Below are 18,464 nucleotides of genomic sequence, written 5' to 3' on the forward strand. Positions count from 1 at the left end.
ATTAAATTGAGAAGGGTCAGTTGACTCTTCTCGCCCTACCCTGGCTACGCCCCTGCATGCATTTGTCCTCGTTCCAGTCAGAATCGCCATGCATTCTCTGTGGCTTAACTCTACAACAACACTGGCAATGGTGCCGTTTACCGGTGCAGCCAGCTCTACTTGTACTGAAGCGAAAACGATGTGGTCCACCGGTTGCGAACAAGGGCATTTTACCTCTTCGTCCACAGGTGAAGCGAAAACGAGCTCTACTAAAAATTGTCCTTACGATCTAGTGAATGGTATTCAATATTCCATTTAGAGTTAATATCATTTATCTCATTGAAATTTACGTCTAAAATCGTATGTCTCGGAATTTTTAACTACATTGCATGTTGCCATCACATAGTCTAACTAGTTCGAAAAATATCCGGCCTTGTTTCAAAGATAAAATCATTTTCCTCCTTGAGCTTCACACCTGAAAATCGTTTTTGCCTCCCTCTTATGTGCCATTGTACTCTCTAATTGCATGAATTACAGCCAATCTTGAACTAATTCATCAGTTTCTTCATATGATGCTCACCCAATCTTGCTTTTGGCCTTCAAACATGCAAGAAAAACACCGTTTACTGTTCAAGAATTGTTCCCCAGTGTGGACTTATGAAAAAAGTTGATGACTTCGTTTATTAGATGGCTATGGTTTATCGTATTGTACAATATAAGGCCATATCTGATAAAATTAGAAGATTGGGAACACAAACGATATGTAAGTACCATACTTTTGTGAGTTCTTCTAATAAAACCACCCAGATCTGACGAAACGAATTATTAGACAAAAGTTGTCGGACTAAAAACTAATTTATCCCACATTTTGCACGTCTGGAGTACAAAATTGAAAAATTCTGTGGAAGCAGCAATTGAATGGGGAAATAATTACTGCATTTGGGGAGATGTGAGCTTAGAAAAGGTCACGTTTTGCGGTCAACAAAAGACTGCGATTATCCTCGTTCGGGTTCTTTGGTTACTAATTCCGGTAGTTGAGTGCAACTTCTACTGGATGAAGCAATTACAACTGCAACATCATCGGAGATATCCACATTTCTGACTGGATACAACTTCAACTTTCCAAACGAATTTGATCACAACAGGTTGATGCGAGTAGAGGATAGTCGGTAGAACCATCAGCTCATCTACAACCCCAGGGGTTGAAGTCCGATTTGCTACTACCCCAAGCTATGTTCACAGAAGGATGGTGATGGGCCCTTGCTTTCACACAAAATCACGACTATAAGGGCGTAGACTATAACACCTTGTCACTTGAGTAATCTACCTTCATCACCCAAAAACGGGAAAAAAAAAAAGAAATAAATAAATAAATAATGGGCTAACCAAAATTCACTTATCATAAAAAGCATCTAATAACAACGAATTTTCTTTCTACCACACATTTGACAAACTTCAATGTAAGCAAAGATTCACTTTCATAGCTATCACATCTAAATCATGACAAGTTTTTTTTACTCCAATGGCAAAAGTACAATTGTATAGAATCTAATTCATTTGAAATGCAGACATGCACAAGATTTCAAATTTTGGTTTAGATATCACATTGGAAGTACACGAGCCTTGTACAAGCAGATATATGCCATATGCCAATCACCTGAAACAAGCAGCAGCAGATGATTGATTAGCATGATGGACAATTTGCAGAGTGAACACAAAATGCCACAGCCAAGTCATGTAAAAACCATCACAACAGGCATAAGCAATGACAATCCCATTCCAAAGTGACAAATGAATTATTGAGTTACACAGTTGTTATATGACAATGAATGGCGTATATCTATATATTGTATGGGTCAGAGAAGTATAAAGTAGTCTCGGTCAAGACTCAAGAGTATGCATTTAAGGAATTAGCAGCAATCTTACCTCCTCCAGAGAGTTTTGTGATATCTTCCTCCCGCTGTGGAATGGGATTGTCATCAGCATACTCTATCCATTTACCTAGAACCAACAAGAGAAGTCAATGAGTTAAGAGTTTGACTAGTAGCATGCTATCAAAGTACAAGTTGTTCCAGAAAGCTAACCACTTTCTTGCTTGACCCAGGCAACATAATGCCCGGAGTCAGCACTGCGACCCTTGTGTGTCAGCACAGCAACCAAATCATAAACTCCGGTCATCTGTGGTTCCTTCTCAGGTTGAACACCTGCAACTATATGACAGTCAAACGATGCAACAATTCAAGCCAGACATGTAATGAACCTGAGTAAACAAGCAAAAGACCCAGTAAGTAAATAGGTTTACTGACAATTACCTTCAACAGACATAGCATTAGAGGTTTCTCCACTTCCATTTGAGGCGCCCTGTATGCAAACAAGATACTTGAGATGCGTTCAACATAATCACAGTCATTCATGTCATATTTGAATATGTATACCAAGGTTGAGCACTCACCTCCGCATCAGACATCATGATATCCTTGTCTTTTGAACTAGAGCTCTTTTCACTGGGTTTCAAACCAAGTTTTTTACCTTCCTCATCCCTCAAAGTCTGTCAGTTTCAAGTCGGAAGTAATTAAGACAACAGAAAGGAAATGAGAATCAATATATTCTCATTAAAGCAAAAGTTAAATAAATACCTTGCGAGGCACTTCCAATTTTTTGCGCAGATCCTCTGAACACAGATCATAAACATCCAATTCCAAAGGATAATCCACTTTCTGAGAAAAGTGAAAATAGCTTAACAGTCAGTACTGCTAACAAAATTCAGGCGCGGTACACCATCCAACTCTGAAACTGTAGAGACCCTTCCACAAATATTTTCTTTTAAAATATGGTAAATCTGATTTCTGGATATAAGAAAACAGGAATTACCCGCAAAATCTTGGCCTTCTGATTCGATTCCCTCTTCCAGAAAAAGCGGACAAACTGAATGGTTAAATACCTAGAGAAAAATAAAAAATTAGGAACGGCCACCTAGAAAATAAATGATGAAGGGGTCCAGATGCACAGACTTAATCAAGTGATCAACAGAATACAATATATGATGGCACAAGTCAATCACTTAATCCATAATAATGAGACCCATACAGTTAGATACTGCAAAAATTAAGACCAGTGACATAAAATATTATATCAAGAATAATACAGATCTGTACCTTGGCAGGCCATTGATTCGAGACTCCTTCACGTAGACTGCACTACGCCCCAAAGCAGGAGAATTTTTTTCCAACTCAGATTTTAAACCCTACATCGATCATTGCAACAATCAGATTGTTGTGAGTTTATCCTGTGCCCGCATGGCATCATTCCAAGTTATGGTAAACAAAAAGTAAGAACATCAGTAGAGAAGTGATTACACTTACATGTTTTAACCCTTCATGCAAATGGTTCACCTCATGTGATATGTGGCATTTAAGGGAATGAACTGACTCTGTTTCTGTGCTTTCTTCCCCACTTTCTACGCAGTGCACCCTAGCCACCACATCATGAAATTACTCACAAATCATGACAGTTCTCCCAAAAAAAAAAAAAAAAAAAAAACAAGAGATCATGCAATGCTGCTTCTGAAACATTACTATATATTAAAATTTATGGAACAGTAACCAAAATATCCCCTAGGAATGGCATAATTTTCAACACTTCTTCCCTAGTTTTCAATTTATCCAATCAACAACTAACCTCAAAGCAAAGTGCCATATCAATGACCCACAATGATGAATCTGCTAGTAAGCATCATCATTTCAACTAAAGACTGGACTATACACAGTGACCGCCTGCCACATTTGAACTATTTGGGTCAAACTATACTGCTGTCATGCGTCTTCTAGAAAAGCTCCTAATACAAAAGCACAAAAACACCTTAGGTATGGCTTTGATTGTAGTTCAGCCATATTGGAACTCGTATGCATGCTCAAGAGTTTTCCTGATATTAGTAGTCCTGTAGTATGTCAATTATCCCAAGACAACAGAATGACATCATACAGCTTCCCATTGGTTCTCCAACCAACTGAGCATCACAATGAGTTATTCTCAGTGTCCTTTCAGACCATGCTGGAATATTTATACCTAATCTACTGGAAGCCCACCGATTTGGGTCAAGAAGAAGCCAACCCATCTCACCTTGAGAAACACAATGGGATCCTTCACCTGTCAGGGTCCAAGTATGGACACGGATCTCTTCATGAAGCTTCTCGAAAGTGAAGAACAAGCAAAGGAATATTTACTTTCCTGTTCAAGGAAATTGCGATCTATGTAGACTTGTCTGCAAGACTCTCGAAACAAAACACTCCCATTGGACACTCCCTCCCAGTTCTATCACTATTGGATCATGTACCGATCACTCACCCTCCCATTGGACATCCCTTGGCCTCGCAATCCCTTCATTTCACAGCAGGATTAAGGGTTGTGAATAAAGGGTCATTACTGCAGGGGATGCAGATTATGTTCTCAATGTTTTGTATAAAGGTTTGTCCCTGTTTTTCTTCCTATATTTTGTGTTTTACACCCTGTTGCTTCCCACTTCCCAGGAACTCCTTGCTCACTATCTTTCTTAACCTTCCTCACATTCCTCTTGGCTATTCACCCTCATCCATAAAAACCAAGATCAAAACATTCCCCTCTTTTTTGTTCTCGAGCAAACGTTCCCCACTTCAGTCAACATCTTTATTCATCATTCCATTATAAAAGATAATGAAACTAAGCTGTGTTAAAAACATTTAAAAAGCATAACCTAGAGGTATCTTGGGAATTTCACTATTCCTAAGCGGGTACTTTGTCAATGAAGTCATAGATATGCCAAGCAGGAAGAAAGGAAACTGCAAAATTTGATAAAACCAGCATTGGCATAAAAGATTGATAGTAATTCTTCAGCACAAAAGCCATACATTATGCAGAAACAAACCACATTTCAAACATTTATGTCATTTATTTTCAAGCACAAATCATCTAGAACTGTCAAATACATTGTTATGTTTTATCAACAAAGAAAAATGTCAACAGGGAGTCTCAGCATGCTCAGTGGAGGTCATCTACTAATATAACAATGATATCTAACCTGCTAACTAGGTCGACACCGAAAAGGGCCTTTACTGTATCTGGATTGGCACTGCAAGAGAACATTGTTCAACCCAACAATCATTATAAAATCCAATATGATAAACTCAAACACATGAACTTGCAAATAAAACAGAGAGTAGAAATAATGCCAGTAGGGCTAAAAGAATTTAGGGTTAGCACAAATAGCTGTTTGAAAAGACACTAGCTACAAAACTTAGCATATAGAAGGTTGTGCAATCTCATATTGCGGGGCGGGGAGAAAATTATAACAATAAACTACCTCGAACCAGACGATTTCAAGGACTGAGAAAGGGTGTATAGAAGTTGTGTCCAACATTCTTCAGCATCCTGTTAAACATTTAAAAAAGGATCAATAACAACCGGTAACGAGTGAAGCAGAAGCAGCAGTACAATTAGCTGACAGATGGAAACCTGTTGCATGAAGGAATTGTTATGGAGCTGACCAAATTGAGGATACTTTTTACGCAGCACCTGCAAATATAATATAGTAAATCGTCTCATACTTTTTCCCACCAGTAACAAAATATAGGTACAGGAGTCTATTGTGTTTTGACTGACATAGTTTCTACATAGATTGGTCAGCTATGATCCCCAATAAAGAAAATAAGAAAACATGACTTGATAGTTGAAACGCAAGGAAATCAAGATTATGGCTCCATTTGGGAGTGCTTCTAAAATTAGCAAACACGCTTTTAGACTATCAAAGGGGCTTTTGTATGTGTCTGGCAGAAATTGTTAAAAAGTGCTTTTGAAGTTATAAAAGCAAATTTTGGTAGCCTTTGAAGAAAACAATTTTACAAAAAAATAAAAAAAAATAAAAATTTACAAAACCCATTGGCAGTGCTTAAAACAATTTTACCAAAAAAAAAACACTTGAAATTTTTATGGAGAAAGCTCTGTGCTTCTAACAAAACAGTAATCAGTAGGTGATAAAACCACACTCCTGAAGAGCAATCCCAAAAATCCTATAATCCTATGAGTCTCTCAAGTTTGATAAGGAGATGGAAAGTGTTCTAGAAGGTGAGCCACAGTAAAATAAGACAAACCATCCAAAATTGCATGGGTGCCACAGGCTTGACACTTTTATCCAGTTCAGTGAATAATTCCCGGGTTGCAACAGTCAATGTGTGAGAAGTCTGATCCACCTCATCACTTCTTCCCGAGTAGCTAAAGAAAATAATACATTGTGATCACTGGTTCTTGGCTAAATAAAGAGCAAGTAATTTATCAACAGAAGCTAACTCACTTGATCAAAGCTGACTTCAACTCTGGAACAGAATGCAGACATTGCAAGGTGGAATTCATATAACACGTGTTTCCCAGATTAAAAAGACCAGCACTATGACCCTGAAAGTAAAAGTAACATAGGGTGAAATATTTTAAGGATGAGCCAAAAGGAAACTGATAACAGCAATGTAAAATTCAAAAGTAAAGATATAGGAGAAGTTTGCAAGTGGCTATCACAGGCACAAAGCAATGAGAGCAGAAGGTCGATCCAAAAAAGTTAAACTTCATATTTTCATACAACCACATAGAACAAGCTCACTCAACAGAAAAAGAAATAAACGTCTAGATAAATTCATAGGGCACATAATCATACCAAGTTGATAGCTTGTTCTTCTTCCGGTAGATCTTCTACAAAAACAGTACCCTTCTCTGGAGCCTTGACAATCTCATCTGCAGTCCCCATCATCATCAATTTTTGACCCTATAAAATATACATTATAACCATTTCATCTTACTTTTCTCGATATGGGGAATTTTATGTCACCTAAACAATACTTCTGATAAAATAACCAAAAATAAGAAGCAAGGGAAATAATGTGCTCCAAAACAGCCCACCTGTTTTACTCCTAATGTTGACCAATCCGCATCATCCTGCACACAGACAAGTCAGGGACACATTAACCACATGGCGTGCAAGCAACTTTTGATGACTCATGCGTAAAAGGATTCAACTGCTATTTATAGTATAAGCCAAGGATGTCCTAAGGTGTGGACAATTGCCAACCACTCACCTTCAACAAACCACCTTTAACCATTATCTTCTGCCTTTCAGGAGGCACCCCTGTTAAGTCGAATAATTGGCACTTGAACACATAAGGAGGCTGAGTCGTGTCGATTTCCACAGCTTTGAAAAGCTCCTTCTGCCATTTCACGCTCACTACAAGAAAATAATAGACAATAGCTGTCAACCCATAAACCCAAACTACCAAACACAAACCATCAAGAACACATCCAACACCAGGTCAAACGCATTTCTTATCCGCAGCTTAGGCAAACCGCATACAGAACAAATCTCATTTCGTAGAACATCTTTAGATATCACTCTCAGCACTGCAACATTGCCTAGCAAGCTAAATATAGCGCAACAAACCCTAAACTAACTGATAACTCTACTCTACGTCACACCGAAAACACGAAAACCAAAATCAGTCGCCAAAAGACCACAAAACCCTACATTCCAAACACCCAGATCCTATATCCAATCATAACCGATACAAATATCAAACATCAAGAACCCTAATTGCGCCACCAAGATCAAGCAAATTCTAACGATAAACCCTAACTGCGCCACAGATTGAAACATTCAAGAAAAACAAAATGCTCGAAACGAAATTCGAAAGGGGTAAAAACGCCAAGAAATAAAATCGATCAAGTAAGAAATGACAGTATTGAGATGAGAGTAAGGTGGAGAGGTTGGGCTCACCGTTAATCATGGCCGGAAAAGCTTTGGCGGTGTAAAGATCGACGAAGAGAGTATAGCTTGGAGAACAGGAAACAAGAAACGTGCTTTCCAGAGCTCTACCTCTTCGCTTTATAGAGAGCCACTCCGAGTCCGATAACCCGAACCCGGAACTGGGCCCGGACCCAGACCCAGAACACAAATAAGGTTGTCAAAATCATTTGTGCATGTTTTCAGCTAGAATTTACGATAAATGAATTAATAAATAAATGAAAAAAATTAACCGTTATAAGTTTATGATGGTGAATTATCACGACATGGATGCAATGATATATTACCGATATAATGATAGTTAGTAAGAGATTATGTTAGATGAGTTTTGAATAGATGACACATTTGATAATACAGCCCTCTTCCATTGAGGGATCCCTATTTTTGGCCATTTTCTAGGGATAGGGCATTACACCACTTTCCAATTGAATTTTTACATCTCCACCGTTCATATCTTAGGTCTATATGAGTAGATCATCTCTACAAAATTTCATATGATTTGGTGATCGTTAAGGCTTTCAAAAGTTTGATTTAGTTTTAATGATCTTGAACGGTCCAGCTTATGTCTAACTAAAACCGTTGAAGGTCATTAAAACTAAATTGAACTTTTGAAAGCCTTAACGATCACCAAATCATATGAAATTTTGTAGAGGTGATCTACTCATATAGACCTAAGATATGAACGGTGGAGATGTAAAATTATAATCGGGAAGTTGGTGTAATGCCATATCCCTATAAATGGCTTAAAATAGGGATCCCTCATTGGAATTGCCATGTTTGATAATATTCAAGATGTCCTATTAAAGAATAGTTATATGACATTATGAGGTAAATGCAATATGTCCTCGGTGTTCTATCCAAATGATTTCAATAATACAATAGGTGGGAGCATCAATTTGGCCTAACATGATACACGCCCGTTTTCAAAAATAAAAATATATATATATACCTTTTTCATTAAATGACTATTTATTGCGTGATGAAATTTACACTCACTTAGTGTTTTGGATAGACACCGCTCAAGTTCAATCACGACATTCTTGAGCTTTAGGTCGCATTATTGGTCGACATTGGTTACTTTCTCCTCTCATGGATTAATATTGTGAATCAATGTTTTCCTTAAGTTCATCCTTCTTTAAAAAAAAAAAAGAAAAAAGTTTTCCCTAAGTTTGCTTGAGAAGCTAGGTAACGTTTCTTTCACATTAAAGGATTTGACACCCCATTATTTAAAAATAATGCATAAAGTAATAAAACAAGAAAGACGATGTAAAAAAAATTTACTTATTAATTTAAAAAACTTAATTTGGGGGTGCGCTCTGTTTGTTACTCAAGCAGAGACAGCAAAAATCCCCATATTCCCCTCTCTCTCTCTGACCCCAATGTACGGCGGCTCATCCAAGCACGGCCGATTAGGCGGCGGCGCCGGCCGGGGAGCCGGAGCCGCTAAGCTCGGCCGAGCCTCCTTCCCTCCGCCGCACCGCTCCTCCACCCCCGCGGCCAACCGCCTCTCCCTCGGCGGCTCCAACAACAGTCGAGGAGGCCGTAACTCCGCCCCTGGCACCTCAGCCTCCGCCGCGGCCCCGGCCGTGGAGGAGAAGTTCAGCCTCGTCTCCGGCAACAATCCGGTGGCGTTCTCCATGATCATTCGGCTGGTGCCGGACCTGGTCGAAGAGATCAAGCGCGTCGAAGCCCAAGGTGGGACCCCCCGCATCAAATTTGATTCCTTCTCTAATAATCCCAACGGCAATGTGAGTTTCATCGCCATATTTGAACTTAGCTTTTTAATTTTTTTGCTAATTTTGTTTGATTTTTTATTTGTTGAGATATATGGTTTTGGAGTTGGCATTGCTCAATTTGTTATTTTTTTGGTTGAATTCTGTATAGGTAATTTGATTGAGGAAATAAAAATGTTATCTTGGTACCTAGTTTTGAGTTATTCTGGATTAGTTTCCTCAATTTTGTACCACCAGGTGATTGTTTGGTAGAATTATTATAACTTGGGTAACTAATTGGGTGTTTGTGAAGTAGCTCTTCTGGTGGGACTGTTGTTTTCTAGATGTTTGGGGTGGTTTTGGTACTGCCCGGATACTATTTTTTCGATGATTTCAAAGTCTTTGCAATTTGGTATTACCTTCAAAGTAGCTTTCTTTTCACTGTGAATGCGGAAATAAGTTTTCATTGCTGTGAATTGTCCTGCATTCGATCAGGTTATTGATGTGGGAGGGAAGGAGTTCAGATTTACATGGTCTCGGGATGGTGACCTCTGCGACATATATGAAGAACGTAAGACTGGTGAAGATGGGAATGGTTTGCTTGTTGAATCAGGATGTGCATGGCGCAAAGTGAATGTTCAGCGCATATTGGATGAATCAACTAAGAATCATGTGAAGAGGATGTCAGAGGAAGCAGAACGCATGCATAAATCACGGAAGTATGTCATCTGATTGTTAACTAGCAGTTTCTTCACTATTCAGTAACAATATGCATATAGTTATAATTGTTTTCTTTTACATAACCACAACAATACCCTTAAAGTTCAAATGACAATAACCCTGTTGTATTTATTTAATTTTCTTTTTGTTTGTGAAATCAGAGCCATTGTGCTAGAACAAAATCCAGCTATGAAGAATCAACTAGCGCAATATGATACCACGGGTAAGGTCTTTAAACCCTGAAAAGTTTGAAGATCATTAATGCAAGCTCCGGTCAGAATTTGAAGTGGTTTTCTTATTTTAGACTGGTTGTATATGTAGTTAACTTTTGAGTAGAATATTTATTGTTAACTATTATATGTTTCTGATACCTCACTATTATCCAGCAAATTGTTCATGGAGAAATTTCAAACACAAGAAAGAGCCTCCCTCTAAAAAGCAGAAAGTGGAACCACCTCAAGGTGAGTTGAGCCATTTAATGACTTCAATTTACCCAACTTCTGTTAAGGAAGAGCAAGATAGTTTGTGAATATGTTAAACATTTTCTATGACCACTTGAAAGAAAATATATGTATGCATTACCTTTTCACTTATTTATTTATGTATTTTAGGTATGTATATATGGATATCTATTAAAAAAAGGGCAAGAAGCAACCGAAATATGAACAAATTATACAATTGCAACTCGAGAGTCTGTGAACTTGCAGTAGCAACCTATACGTCCTAAATGTCTGGCATTCAACCAGTCAAAGTACTGCACAGCAGTAATTGCTTTCCTAATTTTCGCCCCTATTCCTTTTTTTTCTAAGAGGGACTTGTGTGTGGGATGAATTACGAAATCAGTGTTTAAGTTTTATTAGGGCAGTAGTCACTGAAACATGCAGTTGCTACTGCATACCAAAGAGGCAAAGACCCAATAGCAAGTAACAACATGAGAAAAGATGATTCACTTTTTAGTCAGCTTTCTTAGGTATGATTTAGCTATTCAGTAATGCCACACTTAACTAAGTGTCACCCAGTAGACACTAAATGCTACTATCCAGAAATGAAATCCATATTACAGACGGCGACCAAATTTAAGCAGCTAGGCATCAACTTCTACTTCTGCCAATCAGCTGCTCATCATATACCTTTCTGAAAGTCTCACATGCACTCTCTCCCACCCATTCATTGGAATGTTGCCAATTTTTCGGATATCTCAGTGGATATGTCCGAAATTTGGTGCCCCATCAAGAATCGTGGGGTGGACAAATATCTTCACTCATTTGGGTCAGTTATTGGAATCTTGGCCATATATTGATGATTTGCTAAAGAGAGGTGAGGTTACGAGACATCTATTCTTAGTCGGGGTCGGGGAAGTGATGCATGGAATTGCAGAGGTATAAGGGCCTCGTGAAAGAAGGAAATGATGCTGAAAGCTTCTTTCTTTTTTCAGATAAAGTAGCAGTCTGGGTTTGAGATCGCCTTGTTTTAATTTTAATACTCCTGTTTTCAACCATTGTATTCTTTGAATTGTTTTCCTATCAGTTATTTATATTCGGAGTCTTTTTATTAGACAAAGTGGCAATCTGGTTTTCAGAGCATTCTTTTTTTAATTTTCTTAACTCCTGTTTTTCAACCAATGTATTGCTTGAATTGTTTTCCTATTAGTTATTTATATTCGGATTTCAACTAAATTGTCTCGTCTTCTTTTGAAGTTTCAGTTCCTCCAAAGTCTGCATTTAAATCCGGGGTATCATCAGTAACTACTGCAAAGGGTAGACCATCATCATCACCTCTTCCGTCGACACCTGAGAAGTCTGCATCTCCATTTGGAATGCTAAATATTTCAAAGACTCGTGCAAGTGCAGATGAAACTATACCCTCCAAGGTCATTATTAAGGACAAACCTACTCCTAGCTTGGATAAAGAAACCTCAATCAGGACTAGTGCAGCAATGGAAACTGCTGGCAAAGGCAGTGGTCGAGCTAGGCCGACAGATTTGCAGAGTTTGTTGATTACACTGCTCATGGAGAATCCCAAGGGGATGAGCTTAAAGGTAGGCACTAAAAGATGATGAACACTAATAAAAATATTAAGCATTAGGTTTGTGTTTGCAATAAAAATTGTTAAAAAATTTGAAACGTATTACAATATACAAAATTCACCATTACTTTCAGGAAGATGATATAGACCGTGTATAGATTTCCCAATTCTGCTGAAACAGTATCCAATATTCACCATTACTTGAAGGGGACAAAATGACTAATGCCATTCCCTTGGGACATTCTAAAAGTGGACAATGCCTCGGGCCTTCCTTAAGTTCTGAGTTATCTCAGGATTATGTAACTATGTATATCATGATTTTGGGCTTGGGGGTGGTCTTTGTACAACTGTTTATTCCTTAAACACCTTTTTTTTTTATTTGAAATAAAAACTCTAATTTAAATGTTTATCAGATCTTGTATATAACATATGCTATTCCTCCCTCCTCCTCAAAATAACAAATGACTAGACATACAATTTGAGACCAAAAAGAATATATATATATATATACACACAGCCCGTTTCAGATACGGACGTCCGCACTCGGCTTAAAGTGTGGACATCCCTCCGTTCGGCACTGTACGGCGCCGGCGAGGGCGGGCCTCCACCTCAGCGGACTCTAGCAGCACCCCCGACCACTTTCTCTCCCCGGTGAGTCCGCCGAATTTCAGTTTTCCGGTCAGATCACCCAAAACTTCAAACAAAATCAATCTGGCCGGAAAACTGGAATTCGGCGAACTCGCGGGGATGGAAAGTGGTCAGAGTCCGCCGAATTCCAGTTTTCCGGTCAGATCATCCAAAACTTCAAACAAAATCAATCTGGCCGGAAAACTGGAATTCGGCGGACTCACCGGGAGGCGCGCCCTCGCCGGTGCCGTACGGTGCCGAATGGAGGGACGTCCGCACTTTAAGCCGAGTGCGGACGTCCGCACCAGAACGGGCCTATATATATTACTAGTCATATAAACCTTTAATGATATGAAATCTTGAATGCATTAGTTGAACTATCCTATATAGGTGAACTGTGAAGGATGTGAGAGTGTTGCTACAGCTGTTCAGAGATGGGTCATAAAATTCTTAAGTTCCTTTCTTCCCTTCCCCTTATCTTTATCTATCTTGATTGTTTGTAGGCTTTGGAGAAAGGTATTGGAGATTCATTTCCCAACTGTGCAAAGAAAATCGAGTCCATTCTTAAGAAGGTAAGTGGTGGAGACCCCTGGTGCTCTTAGTTTTTAATTTAAGAACACTGACTGACACTATATCTACTCTTTCATTTTTGACATCAGATTGCAAATTGCCAAGTTCCAGGGAAGTATCTCTTGAAACCAGGGGTGGAGTTAGAAAGCTTCAAGAAACCCTTGTTTGAATCTGGAAGGTAATTACTTGAGTAAGCCTATACTCAGCTTGATTGGAGTCACTTAGGGATAGACTTGTTCCCTGCTATTCTTTGTGTTTTCATTTTTCATTTATTGTTGTTCTTGGGTCCTTTACCATCAAATGGCATAAACTATAGTAAGAAACAAAAGCATCTAAGCTCTTAAGTATTTGGTATTACTGCGGGCTCACATTATGCAGTATATGCTTAATGCATAACAATGTCAAAATAAATGTTAGAAGAAGGAAAATGGATCCAAATTCCTCAAATCGGAGTGCCATTTTAGTTTAGTGTGTTTGTTGTTGGTTTTGCAGCTTTTGCTAGTACATTTCAGCTGTTTTTTTTGGGTGGTTGAGTGGAGTGCTTATCCTCACTCCCTATACTATACATCCCTCTCATTTCCAATTTAAAAAAAGGGTTTCCTTTCATACCTGAGCTTGCTTAATATGTTCAGAGATGGTCTATGAGATCCCCTTTGAGTCAATAAGTTTACTTGGAATTTATGTGATATGCTGCTTGCAGGCTAACTGACTCTTTCAAATATTGAATGATGTTTTATGCATATAGTTATTGTATGTGAATTGTTCTCAACTCTTATTTTGATAGCTTTTGGCAGTCATTTATGACTTTTTGTATCCTTAAGCAACACCTCTTTTTACTTGATTAAGATTATTATTCCACCTTAAGGTTTGGGTCAAAAGTTTATATATATATATATATATATATATATATATATATATTCATCTCCAACTACTTTAAAAAATGTCCTCTGGGTGTCAAAAGTTACAAGATGATAGTTGTATCATCTTTATTAGTTAAGTTGGAAGCTCTTTTGGTCATGTTTTCGAAAACCCTTCAGTTTGCTAAACCAAAGCAACTGCATTTATGTTGTAGCCCCTTGATATGTGCTTTACAGGTGCCTATTGACATTTTCTACATTTAGAAAATATACTGAGATGAGGATATTGCGGCCAATTAAATAAAGTAGAGGAGAAGTGCCACTTGTCCATACAAGAAAAGCCATGTCGACAATCCAACGCGCAAACTCCAATCTCAGGAATCTAATAGTTACAACCCACATATTAGCTCTCATTTATCTTTATCCCATTCTATCAATGCTCTGTTTTCGTTCGTCTCTTCTATTCTCTTCTGTGAGAGAATGACTGAGAACAATGTGATTTTGAAATGTTGGTTCCACCTGCAGCAGTGGTTTCTTAAACTGATATCCAAATTCAATTCCATTCTTGCGTTACAAGCTCAAAAACTTTTCGTCTTCTCGAAAAAGAAACTTTTCTACTTTGTAGGGTTACCAGGTTATTCTCACAATGTGTGTGTATTTCTTTTATGAATAACCCTTTGCATGCGCCGAGAGGCTGGTTTGCTTATGCTATATAATTTAGGAAAAAAGGATCCAACTGGACTATTGTTTTTGCTTTTAAGTTTATCATTGTGTTCTGAATCAGTAATTGCTGTATATGCTTGTATTGTCCAGTTCCCCAGAAGAGAGCCTTCGCCAGACTCCTGCAGCAGATGACATCTGTGATCAAAGGCCTGCTCAAGAACCAGAGATTAAGGAGAAGGTTTCTTCCATTGAAATGGAGGAACAAGGCCAAGGACACTTCAATGCTACAGTTGGAGAAGAACTACAGGCATTCCAAAAAATTGATAACCAACAGCAGTCACCTGATCTTTTTGGTGAAAAAAGAGCCTCTGACAACAGTGAAGCCCGAGTAGCTAGTTCTACTTCTAGTGAGAGTGGAAGTGACAGTGACAGTGAAAGTGACAGCAGTGATTCCGGAAGTGACAGTGGAAGTCCTAGCAGAAGTAGAAGCAGAAGTAAAAGCCCAATAGGAAGTGGGAGTGGGAGTAGTAGTGATAGTGACAGTGACTTGTCTTCTAATAGCAAGGAGGTTTCTGATGAGGATGTGAACATTATGAGTGATGATGATAAAGAGCCCAAACATCAAACACAAGCCTCTGAAGCTGCTTTGCCCGTTCAATGGGGAACTCCTGATGGCAGGCCTGCCCAGAGTGGGAATGATGACAAGCAAGATGATTCTGATGCAATTGATATTGAAACTGTGGAACAGGATACTGAATTGGCTGTTATTAGTAGCTCCTTGCCTAGTGAACAACCTGTCATTGAAACAAAATCCTCTCCACCCGAGCATGTTGAGCATCATGACCGCCAAAATCTTGTAGACAGTTTGTTTGGAAAGACTACAGACAAGGATGACTTCAGGTATGAGCAGTCTGATAGCTCTGAGAGGATGTCTAAAGGTAATTTAAAAAGAGGTTTGGTGAAGCACTCTGATGAAAAATCTGAACGCAGGAAAAGGTCAAAAATGGAAAACTCATCACAACCTTCTGCTTCTCTGGGTAAGGGTGTTCAATTTTCAGAAGATTCTCATAACTTGTCTCCTGATAGACTCATTGAAGGCTCTTATAAGGGCCCTGTATCTCAAATGCTGAATAAAACTGATAGGGATGGAAATACTGAGCTTGGCTCTCAAAAGGGCTATACTCAAGCAGTTTCTGGAAGATATAGCTCAGAGTCTAAACAATCAAGTCAAAAGTCTTATGATCATAGTGCACAAGCCAAGGCTCCTGAGCAAGGAGAAAGACCTGATAGATATTCCGAGAGCTTGGGCCTTGGTCTACAGTACTCTGAAAAGAGCTCTCATGTGCATGAAGGCTTTCCCATGCGTAAAGATAATGTTCATAGTAGTAGTCAAAAGGACGGATATGCTAATGAAAAGAAGGTTCCAAGAAATTCCAAGGAAGGTGGTTCACGAGGCAAACAATCAGTACCCTTGGACTCCCACTACCAGAAACATGGTGACGTGGCTGGAAAAATCAAGGAAGATAGACAGCTTTCAAGCGTGCTCTTCAGTTCTTCGCCGAGGGAAAATAGGAATGGAGCCGACAGATCCCCAGTTGTTAATGGTAGAGCTAGTAAACTCCAAAGAGAGGTTTCAGAATTGGAGTTGGGCGAACTTCGTGAGGCTGTAGCTGAGGAAACACCAGTTAAGAAGCAATTTGAGAGAAAAAATTCATTTAAGCAGTCAGAAGCCAAACTGGGCACTAGGGATAACTGGGCTCCGGACTTCAGTAAAGCAAAACCCGCAGGAAAGACAAGTTTAGAATTGGGTAAACCATCCTCACCAGATTTAAACTTGAAGTTTCCTAGTAACGCAGAAGGCTTAGTTAAAAAAAGGAAGTATGAAGATCGTATTGAGGATTTAACGGGGTCTCAACAGAGAGCTCTGCAATCTCAGTCACAGCACCTTTCACGAGTAGATCATTCTGATGTGGTGCGCCCATTCAGCAGATCAGCAGATAATGGTGGTAAATCCACACATAATGAAGTTGGGGGCAGACAAGGGATCAGTTTGGATGGCTATGGAGAAAGCAATAAGAAAGCATCTCTTAGTGCTTCTCAGCACCATGACTCTAAACAAGGGTCACTGACCCACACCAATAAAGAAAGTAAAAGACCTGCATCTAGTATGGTGATAGAACAGACTGATGTACGAAAGGATTCAATGTTGGCAGAGGGCACCGACAGTGATAGAAAAAGAAGGGATTCTTCTTCTGATGAAAATAGTTGTTCTTATACAAAGTATGAGAAGGATGAGCCTGAGCTCAAGGGACCAATAAAAGATTTTTCTCAGTAAGTCAACATATCAAAGCTTTTACGCAGGTTTCTATTTTTTTTTTTTTTTTTGGTAAAGGGGTTTGGAACCCAGAATTTCAATTTCATTCTGGCCATGATATATGATTTTTTGGCATCTGAATTACATTATTTTTCTGGTCTCAGATACAAGGAGTATGTGCAAGAATATCGTGATAAGTATGATAGCTACTGCTCCTTGAACAAGATCTTAGAGAGTTACAGGTATAGCTCAGATTCCTTTGATTTTATAGACATAACATTGCTTTTTTACTGGTGTTATTATCTAATTAGTTGCTTCATATAAATGCCGTTTAAGATCTGTGCATCTGAAAACAATTTATTTTTGTTCCATATAGGAATGAGTTCCTAAAGCTAGGGAAGGACCTTGAATTTGCTACAGGCACAGAGAGATATTATAACATCTTGGACCAGCTGAAGGAATCCTATCGCCAGTGTGGATCGGTATGCACCTTTTGCTTTACTGTTTCGAATTTAATGCTTCAACTTTGACTTAACTAATAATGTTTCTACTTTCAAATACTAATAATGTTTCTTGCAGAGACATAAGAGGCTCAAGAAAATATTTGTGGTGCTTCATGAGGAACTAAAGGTGATTCATCCAAAAGCATTCAATCTCCATATTTGTGCTTTCTTTTTTATTATTGTTATTTTGTTTAAACAACTCTTCATTTATATCCTGTCTCTTTTCAGCACCTTAAGGAAAGGATTAAAGACTTTGCACTCCCATACACGAAGGACTGAAGAGAGAAGAGAGAATCACATCACAAGAAATTGAAGCCACTTCTGGAGGAAAGTTGATGAAGGCATAACTTTTTTTGAAGATATTACCCAGGTTGAGGTAGAGTCTGGGTTTTGGCCATCCCCATTATACCCATAAATCTGTATATTTCACTTGTGTATATCCCTACTCAGGTCAGGCCTTTTGTTATTGATTTGCCTAACCTACTTTGGCCTATCAGTGCTTTTAGGGCACTTGTGTTTTGCCCTTGAAATTTTGTGCATATTTGTATATCATACAGTGGGAAAGATGAAGAACTCAGATATATAATCAAACAAGAGTGAAGTATTGGTAGGATGCAATTCATATATCAGCGTACTATGAAATCGATCAGGTTTATGGTGCCTTTTTCTTATGGTTGTTCT

General features: G+C 38.7%; 2 protein-coding genes across 2 annotated transcripts; one reads left to right on the top strand and one right to left on the bottom strand.

The window, feature by feature from the left end:
- Window positions 1–991: 991 nt before the first annotated feature.
- LOC101301188 (ubiquitin carboxyl-terminal hydrolase 7-like) lies at window positions 992–7,841 on the bottom strand. The gene is made up of 19 exons (XM_004297564.1): window positions 7,766–7,841; window positions 7,074–7,219; window positions 6,898–6,933; window positions 6,656–6,763; window positions 6,302–6,402; window positions 6,102–6,222; window positions 5,467–5,526; window positions 5,315–5,382; window positions 5,033–5,083; window positions 3,342–3,450; window positions 3,135–3,223; window positions 2,851–2,920; window positions 2,616–2,696; window positions 2,432–2,527; window positions 2,292–2,340; window positions 2,064–2,189; window positions 1,906–1,980; window positions 1,585–1,636; window positions 992–1,306 (listed from the first exon to the last, which is right to left on the bottom strand). Exons 1-19 carry the CDS (start codon window positions 7,773–7,775, stop codon window positions 1,303–1,305), a joined length of 1,452 nt encoding a protein of 483 aa, XP_004297612.1. The 5' UTR covers window positions 7,776–7,841; the 3' UTR covers window positions 992–1,302.
- Window positions 7,842–9,171: 1,330 nt separating this feature from the next.
- On the top strand, window positions 9,172–18,431 carry LOC101298513. The gene is made up of 12 exons (XM_004298512.1): window positions 9,172–9,540; window positions 10,000–10,223; window positions 10,386–10,447; window positions 10,611–10,685; window positions 11,928–12,262; window positions 13,380–13,448; window positions 13,536–13,624; window positions 15,117–17,297; window positions 17,445–17,522; window positions 17,657–17,762; window positions 17,860–17,910; window positions 18,012–18,431. The coding sequence occupies exons 1-12, from the start codon at window positions 9,172–9,174 to the stop codon at window positions 18,060–18,062; spliced, it is 3,690 nt and encodes a 1,229-aa protein (XP_004298560.1). The 3' UTR covers window positions 18,063–18,431.
- Window positions 18,432–18,464: the final 33 nt, after the last annotated feature.

This window comes from Fragaria vesca, linkage group LG4 (genome assembly GCF_000184155.1).
Source record: "Fragaria vesca subsp. vesca linkage group LG4, FraVesHawaii_1.0, whole genome shotgun sequence".
Taxonomy (NCBI): domain Eukaryota; kingdom Viridiplantae; phylum Streptophyta; class Magnoliopsida; order Rosales; family Rosaceae; genus Fragaria; species Fragaria vesca.

What these genes read in the sequence shown, in the direction of transcription:
- LOC101298513 (XM_004298512.1), top strand. Translation starts at nt 9,172, where the DNA reads ATGTACGGCGGCTCATCCAAGCACGGCCGATTAGGCGGCGGCGCCGGC. An exon ending in CCAATAAAAGATTTTTCTCA is followed by an intron (nt 17,298 to 17,444) that starts GTAAGTCAACAT and finishes TTCTGGTCTCAG; the next exon opens with ATACAAGGAGTATGTGCAAG. An exon ending in AAGATCTTAGAGAGTTACAG is followed by an intron (nt 17,523 to 17,656) that starts GTATAGCTCAGA and finishes TGTTCCATATAG; the next exon opens with GAATGAGTTCCTAAAGCTAG.
- LOC101301188 (XM_004297564.1), bottom strand. An exon ending in AGAAGGCCAAGATTTTGCGG is followed by an intron (nt 2,697 to 2,850) that starts GTAATTCCTGTT and finishes CACTTTTCTCAG; the next exon opens with AAAGTGGATTATCCTTTGGA. An exon ending in AATTGGAAGTGCCTCGCAAG is followed by an intron (nt 2,528 to 2,615) that starts GTATTTATTTAA and finishes TGAAACTGACAG; the next exon opens with ACTTTGAGGGATGAGGAAGG.